The sequence below is a fragment of the Leptodactylus fuscus genome, chromosome 2 (assembly GCF_031893055.1).
Source record: "Leptodactylus fuscus isolate aLepFus1 chromosome 2, aLepFus1.hap2, whole genome shotgun sequence".
NCBI classification, from domain to species: Eukaryota; Metazoa; Chordata; class Amphibia; order Anura; family Leptodactylidae; genus Leptodactylus; species Leptodactylus fuscus.
In genome coordinates, this window is record NC_134266.1 from 130,437,834 (window position 1) to 130,446,759 (window position 8,926).

Genomic DNA, 8,926 nt, shown 5'->3' on the forward strand with positions numbered 1-8,926 from the left:
AAAACGGTTTTGCGGCGGAGAGCATAAAACGCTCACCGTCGCTCACGGCCAGATCCACTCTGACAGTTTTCCGTCTTCTGCATGCATAAGACGGAAAGCTGTGAACGGAGACCCGAATGCTAGTGTGAACCTAGCGTAGGCAGGATATTGTGGTATAGAGAAAAAAAGGGGGGGGGGGGGTTTCAAATGTGCAAGGGCAACCAATATAGATTTTAGGCAATTCTCAATCCTAGCAATATACAAACAAACTGCAAATATTACGGGCCAATAATGCTTCATAGATAAACGTGCTGTTATCATTTAAATTATTATATGACAAAAATCAAGCCCAAAAATAGCCGAATAAAAATGTTTTAGAATTTATGAACACGTAATAAAATGTAAAATATGTAGACAAACCTTAATGGCTCCACAGAAAAATGACAGACTTCTCCTCAGATAAAGCACAGGTAATAAATGTATCTAAGCAAGTAGCAACTACACATACCCATATATCTCAATATGTCATGCAAAGTGCACATATACAAATGGGGCAAGTGTGAATAGCAAAATACATATAAACAAAGCAATGATGACAAATCTGGAGAGGTGAACAGATGTGCCCCGACACGTGTTTTGCCTACAGCTTCGTCAAGGGGGGGCTCTTAACCCCGCTTCAAATGGTTATTTGTTTGACCACTTTCTTTATAAATGTCATGATAGAAACCTTTTACCCTATTTTTTTCCAGCATCAGGTGATATATATAATTTCCAATTCGACTCTCAAAATACTGTTTGCTTTTGTAGATGATGATAAGGGAGGCAAAATGGGAACATCAGATTCAGTTCAACAACGTCGTCAGTATAGAAGACAAAATCAACAGTCCTCCTCAGGTAACTATATTTTCCTAAATATGAAAAACTACTAGTCTTATACATCACTACTATGTTACATAGTTGATGAGGTTGGATAAAGACATGAGTCCATCAAGTCCAACCTATAACCCTACAATCCCTACAGTGTTGATCCAGGGGAAGGTAAAAAACCCCAGGAGGCTCAGGCCAATTGCCCTATTTCAGGGGAAAAAATTCCTTCCCGACTCCAAATCTGGCAGTCAGTATAAAAACCTTGGATCAATATGTGTAGAATTTGATTTTATAGCATTTTGGGTGGTGCCTCAAAGGCAGAATTAACTAGTTAAAGTAATTATTACATCACTCCATTTTGTTTATTTCTAGATTCTGGGTCGTCGTCATCTTCAGAAGATGAACGTCCAAAGCGATCAGGAGTGAAGAATGGGGAAGTTGGGAGAAGGCGTAGGCATTCTACATCAAGAACGCCTTCCCCATCCAGGAAAAGACCCAAGGATCCATCTCCACAGTGAGTTACTTTGTATATTACTTCTATAACTTTTCTCTCAGCCAACACCATAACTACAGCCAAAAATGAAAATTTTACAGTGTTCGTAATCTTTAATTGCACTTTCTCTGTTCATATAATCTGGATTTAGATTTAAACAAATAGAAAGCAAATCTGTTTACTCATTCACACCAAAAGTTGCTGCAGGAATTTTCTCCAATCAGAATAATACAGTCCAAATTGAAGTGTCTGTTAATAGAAGGTTTTTGTCCCATTTTAGGATGAAAGATAACCAAAATGGAGTAAATGACCAAGATTGATCATTTATCAGTGTGAACATGGGTTTACTTTTGATATACAAGTGACATTGCTCCTAACTACACATTTCATCTTTTAGTTTTAGGGTTGGCAATCTGGTGTCTGCCTCCAGCTGTTGCCAGCTATTTTAGCTTTTACTAATCTCTCTGACATCCAAAGACCACCAGCCCATGAATGACAGTCTGTCACAAAAATACCTCCGTCACTGGTTTACAGAAACATTTTTGCATAGTTTACTGGATATGTGCATGAATCTTGAATCTGTTTGTTTCCTCCTTGCTCTCAGGATGCAGACTCTGAAAAGGTGGCAATCACCTCCTCTAAAAAGGTTGGTTTAGGTTTCTGTAATAGTCTACTAGATGTAGCCATTTAGAATTCAGTATAGTTATTCCACTGACAGGATACAATAGGACCTTACAATGGTTCTCTATGTTGCATATGTCATTTAGTCTTTGTCTTAGCTATGCCATAATAAGTTTTACTCAAGAAAATCACAAACCATTTTTTCAGATTGTTAGAAACAATAGGACCATTCCAACACACAACTTAATGCAGAGTAAAAAGCATACAGTAAGGAGAAAATCAATTATAAGTGTCTCTGGTACCAACATAGAGAAATCCCCCCCCCCCCCCAATTCCAGAAGTAGCACCCTAAAAAGAACAGCTAAATTCCCACTTGTGATCTCACCATAACTACAAGGTTACAGCATCAGAGAGATGAGAATTGCTCATAGTGGGGGTCAGAAAGAAGGTTATATCAAAACAGATGGCAGAGACCATAAACAGTCTTACAGTTTATCCATTATAAAAATGAATGCTATGATATACACTTTTTCATTATCAAGATTTTTTGTTTGCTGTTACTGAATGAAAAAAAAAAAAAAAACCTTGTTGATAACATGATGGAAACCACAGTAGTAAATCTACATTCATAAGAGATTTTACACATATATCTATACTACTAGCATTTCCCGCAACTTCGTCCGCGGCCCCCGCAACCCGCCTTCAGCGCGATACCCAGTACTCGTGCCCTCCACCATCGCAACCCCCCCACCCCCTATGTGCCTAAAGTGGTCATACTGTGCTGCGCAGCCACTCTCGCCATGCATGGTGTCATCTGTCAATGTGGCTATTGGCCGCTGTGTCCAACACCCATTACAGGCGTCATGGGCAGACGGACGTTTGCCGAAGTTTGGCCTAGTTCCACTTCTCCCTGCCCACCCTTCGTGCACCCGGCGCACTCACCACTCCACGCCGCACGTGGGCCCAAACGATAGCGGCATATTCAGCACTCGCCTGCCCGCGCATGTGACGCCATGTTCTTTGCTCTTTGTGCCTGGCTGCAGCCTGTATAGCTCCGCCCCCTCTATCGTGTAATCCAATCGGGCAATGGCTGAAAGACCTGAGCTGATGTCATCTCAGGTTCTTCAGCCTACACCAAACGTAATTTCAGTGCTCATGGTCGGCAAGCCCGGTAATCTATGGGGATAGAAGGAGCCTATGTTCAATTCCGGGTGACATTCTAGGTATGTGTCAAATTTCATTTAAATCCGTTTGGCGGTTTGGGCGTGATTGAGGCACAAACATCCAAACTCTCACATTTATGTAGGGTTGGATTGGATAGGATAGGATAGTAGGATGATGACATCTTGAACACAGGCTTTTTATAGAGGGACAGTTCATCGCAGCTGGACTCACAATTTGCTGTTGCTGTGGACAGCAAGTTTCCCTCACTGTAGGAGAATTGAAGCGTGTTATTATTTGCAGAAACTTTCTTCCTACATTCATATCCCCTGATAGGCATTGCTAAAGCAGTAAACCACTCTGTCTAGTAGCAAGCAGGTAAGGCATAAAACCCTTTGTGGTTACCTTGAACTTGTCTCACCTTTTGCAAGTTGTCACGTCTTGAAATATTTTACATTGAATAGGGGAAATTATTGTGAAAAGGTAATATATTTTTAGCTACCAAAACTTAAAGCTACAATCACAGCTGGAGCTACACAGCCAATTTTAATGCAACTCTTGTCACTCTCCAGCACCTGCACTAATGCTAGAGATTGTGATCACATTGAAACTCTGTTGCTACAACTAAATTTAATTTACAGTCAGTTATGGCAACCTTGGTGTTGTGATTTAATTGCATTAGTGAAGGTGTTACAGGGCAATGCAGTGCTCTTTGCTCGTACAACAGGAAGTCTCAGCCTTGTGCTTAATATGCAGAAGGTTCTTTATGAAGTTATTCACTTAATTTCATGTTGTGCTGATTTTTGACTATAAACCAGTGGAAAATAATCCTTGTATTCTGCAAACTAGACAAAGTGTGTTAGCTGACTAGCGGGCTTGTTTCGTCAGAGAAAACGTACATGACTTCTGACTATTTAGAGAGCAAGTTACGTATGTTTTCGCTGAAGAAACAAGCAACTGATCTTTAGTGAAAATGTAAATAAAATGTGTTTTTTTTTTTTTTTTTGGTAGCCGAAGAAGAAGGAGTCCATCTCCACCTCCACCCAGAAGGCGACGCAGTCCTTCTCCCGCCCCACCTCCAAGGAGACGACGGTCTCCTTCTCCACCGAGGCGCAGGTAATTAATTTACTCGGTTGTCACTTGACTTTAGTAGTGTTTTAACAACAGGCTTTTAAGTTCTTACAAGTGTTTCAAAGTCAGAGAAATAATGAACTGTATGAACTCCTCTTTTGAATGAAATAGATCATAAGGAACTAATTTCTTTCACTAATGTTTACTGTTCTGCAAAGCATCTTTGTTCAGGACAATCACCTTGCCCTCCCTTTTGTAAAAGCAACAGGGTAGCAAGTCAGATGGTGGTTTCTTGTGTAAGCAAATACACATGCCACTTACATGTTTAGATTATTTTACATTTTTTTATTGTAGAGTGTAGCAGAAAAACTTATTTATTTTTTGTGTAATTTACTTAGGTCCCCTTCTCCTCGCAGGCAGTCTCCTTCACAAAGACGGTACTCCCCGCCAATTCAAAGAAGATACTCTCCTTCTCCACCTCCGAAAAGAAGAACTTCATCACCACCGGTGCAGCAATCTTCGAAACGTAGAGTATCACAGTCTCCCCCTCCACCAAAACACAGAGTCTCACATTCACCTCCACCTAAACATAAAGGATCTCCTGGAGGAAAAAGACGGTCTCCATCTCTACCATCTAAGCACAGAAAAGGAACTTCCCCAAGCAGATCTGGAAGAGAGGCACGTTCGCCTCTCCAGCCCAAACGTTTATCACCATCTCCACGTACAAGACCTGCACGTAGCTCTGAGAGTCCTCCAGCACATAGAAGGGGACCATCATCATCTCCTCCTAGGAGACAACAGTCCCCTTCTCCAAGTACACGGCCTATTCGACGAGTATCCAGAACACCAGAACCGAAGAAAATGAAGAAGTAATCCTCATAATTTATCTGCAGTACTTGTGTTTATCTGGTGTTTATCTCTAATTTTATATTAATATGGCTATTTACTATTTTTCCAGGGACTCTCCAAGTCCATGTGTTAGAAGAGGCTCTTCATCAAGATCAGTTTCTAGATCCCCTGAGCCAGCTCCTAAAAAACAAGTTTCACCATCAAGGTCTCGATCCCGATCTCCCAACTGGTCCCCAGCCCCAGCTAAGAAAGCTAAGAGCACCACTCCAAGCCCATCTCCTGTTCAGGTATCCAGATTGTTGCTTTTACAGAACTACCTGTTTCCGGGGCGTTCACACTACCGTTGGATTCCGTCAACAGTGTCCGTGGCTATTGTACGTCACAAGATTTTAGCAATGGACACTGCTGGTCCGTCCGAAATTTCCATTCATTTCAATGGGATTTTATTTTGTGTCTGTTTACACCCATGTCTGTTTTTTCAAGCGGTCAAAAAAAATCCTACATGCAGGACTTTTCTGTCCATTTGAAATTAACGGACAGCAAGTGTCAGTTATTATTTATTTATTACTTTTTTTTTTAACATTGAAGTCTATGGGCAACAGACTTGTAACAGACAGTAACTGGTAGCCATTAGTTACTATCAGTTTATGCTTTTTGAGCATGCACAGAAAATAAACAGCAAATAAAAGAAAAAAGTAGTATAAAAAATTGACACCAATTGATACAAAACGCTCACTGGTGCTCATGGTCGGACACTTTCTAAACCCATTCAAATGAATGGGTTTGAAAAATAAATGCAGGTTTCCATATCCTGTCCAGTTTCGGGCAGGAAATGGAAACCTGCAAAACGAAGACCGGGGCTCAGAAGTGAACATGCCCTTAGCATCAGTTGGTGTCAGCGTCTGGTATGATAGGTGTCCGTTTTTTTTAAACAGACATCTTCGTAACAGAATCCAACGGTAGTGTGAACCCTACCTTAGAGTTATTCCTTTATTTTCATTTCTTATTAACCTACTTCCAGTTTACTACTATTTGTTACTCCTTCAGTTTAGCAATAGAGATGAGCGAGTATATTCGATGGAATACCTCCCCTGCATAGTTTTTGTTGTAAAAAAAAAAAAAAGCGCCAAGGAAGGTGGGAGGGGAATCGAATTTTTCCCGTGTGGTATTCGATCGAGTACACCAATAACTATGCAGGGGAGGTATTCGATCGAATACTATTCGCTCATCTCTACTTAGCAATTATCAGGTGAGAATTTTTATTATAATATGCTACTACAAATATAAACTTTTTTTCCCTACCTTTTGTAGACATCAGATCAGGAAGGTGGAGGAAAAAAGAAAAAGAAGAAAAAGGACAAGAAACATAAAAAAGAAAAAAAGCACAAGAAACACAAAAAGCATAAGAAAGAGAAGGCTGCGGCTACTGCTGCATCTCCAGAGGTCACTGAGGCAGATGTGGAAATGGAAGCCAAGAAGGTGAGTAAGGTTTTGTTTATCCCCGTCCTGGCAGTGTAGATTCCCCCCCCCCCCCCCATTCAGCATTCAGCTATTTCATTTAGAAAACACTTGAAGCTTTTCTGTTTTTACGGAAGCATTCCTTCTCCTGCACGCACTAACTTGGGTGGTGGGTAGTGTAGTGGGCCCCATTTGCTAGTTTTGGTCACCAATCACTGTTCTGCCTCCTTTTCTGTCTTCTGCTGCAGCGTAATAAAAATTCTACTGATGCCGGGCGTGTGCCTCCCTAAACAAAAATCCTATACATTTCCCCCCCACCAGGAGACTGAAAGTGACGGAGAAGGAAATCTGGACGATTTGGAGAAGCATTTACGAGAGAAGGCTCTGCGTTCCATGAGAAAAGCGCAGGTTTCCCCTCAATCCTAGTTCTGTTCATGTCTCACTTGCAAAGTGTAAATTGTATTTTGTTTTTGTATCTTTTTTTTTTTCATTTTTTTTTTTTCTTCAGATGGCTTAATGCATTTGGAAGGTTAGACTATTCCAGTTATTAGGTTGGGTTTTCCTACATACAACTATTCATTTCATACAATGTGGGAGAGGTTAACACCTGCAGCTTTAATGGGAATGGAAGTCAACTGTTCGTGCAGTCGTTGAACATTTATTGTACTTTCTCAATCCTGTATTGTCGTAATTGACATTTGGATTGGTTAAAATGTTTCCCTTTTTCTGCTTTTAATATTTCCATTGTCATACCATAAGTTTTCCAGATTTAATAAACTGTACAGACTGTTGTTTATTTTCATTACATGAACATCATATGAAGTCTTAGAAGACAACTCCTGTGTTTGCAATGTGAGGTCAAATTTTGTTAAACCATTAAAGGGGTTTTCCAAGGAACATAATGTGGTTTGTTAATATGAAATGTTTGAAAACAGATATTTGTTTGAGTCCAACAGATAGGAACCTTACCTATCCCAACTGTAAGGGGGCTCTCCAATTGCACACCCTTCATGGAGTGGTGCTTGTTCAAATATATATTTTTCCACAGAAATGAATGGAAGAAATCTAGTGTATTTAACATAGTCTTCAGCAGGAGACCACATGTTGGGCGCATGGGCTGATCACTCAAAACATCTAATTGTAATACAGTAATAAGTATTTCTCTGGGAAACCTCTTTGATGATCGTATTGTAATATGGCCATGGTTTTCTATTCCTGTGTGTGAGGCCATTAAAACCAGTTTACCTCAAAATCCGCTATAATCAGCACATGTTCTGTTCTCCACTATGTTGTGGACATTTTTTGTTAAATAGATGCTAACTTGGAACACTGGAATTTCACTTTTATTTTATTAAAGTTTTTTTAAGGGGTGGGTTGTTGCCTAAGTTCCTGTGGTTGCATATTTGCTATCTATAACAGATTCTTCCTCCACATGCTGTGAAATCACATTAAAAAAAACTTGCCTGAAGCTTTTGGGTAAAACAAAGGTAAATATGTGCAGTATAATCTGTTTTCATGGCGGTTTTTTTTTATGGGTGTTGTTTCTAAAATGGGGTCACTTATGAGACGTTTCCATTGTACTGGTGCTTTAGGGACTCTGCAAATATGACATGACACCCTTAAACAAACAAAATCTGCCCTCCAAAAGCCAAATAGCACTCTTTCCATTATGAGCCCCCTCCCATGTATCCATACAATAGTTTCCAATCACATATGGGCTATTCCCATATTTTGGAGAAATCGTATAACAAGTGTAGATTATTATGTTAATATGTTTTCTCCCTTAATCCGAACAGCAGCACAATATTAGGTATTTCTGCCCCTGTGCACTGGTAGGATAGACTGGAATTTTTAATAAATAACAAATGGTTACATAATTAACCCCTCCCTCTCCTTGGTATAAGGAAGTACCAACTCCCCCCCACAGAGAGGGGAGAGAGCCTTGTGCTGTTGGTGGAACTAAGGGAAAGCAGAATAAAATCATTATATACGCTTTCTTTCTGGCCCACCAACATCACAATAGTGGGGATTTAGTAAGAAGATCCCACTAGGTAAGGGCCCTCTTGAAGAACTGAGTTTAAAACTGATTGGCCATAGGAAATGGCCTCTGAGCCCCGAGCATTAAATATAGTGATTTATAAAAGTCTGGTGAGAACTCCAAGAAGCTGCAGAATAAATTTGAAGTAAGGAAACAGTTCCTTTCAACCCAGGAAATACACTGCGCAAAAAAATAAAGGGAATACTCAAATAACACATCCTAGATCTGAATAAATGAAATCTTTTCATTGAATACTTTGTTCTGTACAAAGTTGAATGTGTTGACAACAAAATCGCACAATAATTAATGGAAATCAAATTTATTAACCAATGGAGGCCTGGATTTGCGCTTAACTCCTTGGTGTTCGGCCACTTACACAGAAACCTATG

The 8,926-nt window shown here is 40.1% G+C and overlaps 1 protein-coding gene across 10 annotated transcripts in view; it reads left to right on the forward strand.

Annotated features, from left to right (window-relative positions):
• Nucleotides 1–7,869, forward strand: part of SRRM1 (serine and arginine repetitive matrix 1) — a 29,180-nt gene extending 21,311 nt beyond the window's left edge. For 4 of the 10 annotated variants that reach the window (XM_075264611.1, XM_075264612.1, XM_075264618.1 and 1 more), the window contains 8 exons: nucleotides 787–873; nucleotides 1,219–1,360; nucleotides 1,944–1,985; nucleotides 4,133–4,237; nucleotides 4,591–5,061; nucleotides 5,151–5,328; nucleotides 6,353–6,520; nucleotides 6,821–7,869. In XM_075264611.1, the coding sequence (XP_075120712.1) occupies nucleotides 787–873; nucleotides 1,219–1,360; nucleotides 1,944–1,985; nucleotides 4,133–4,237; nucleotides 4,591–5,061; nucleotides 5,151–5,328; nucleotides 6,353–6,520; nucleotides 6,821–6,925 (1,298 nt within the window). In that variant the 3' untranslated portion in view covers nucleotides 6,926–7,869. Of the gene's footprint in view, nucleotides 1–786; nucleotides 874–1,218; nucleotides 1,361–1,943; nucleotides 1,986–4,132; nucleotides 4,238–4,590; nucleotides 5,066–5,150; nucleotides 5,329–6,352; nucleotides 6,521–6,747 lie in introns of those variants that run through there. The other 6 variants (XM_075264614.1, XM_075264615.1, XM_075264613.1 and 3 more) reach the window with 5 other exon arrangements.
• The last annotated feature ends 1,057 nt before the right edge of the window (nucleotides 7,870–8,926 follow it).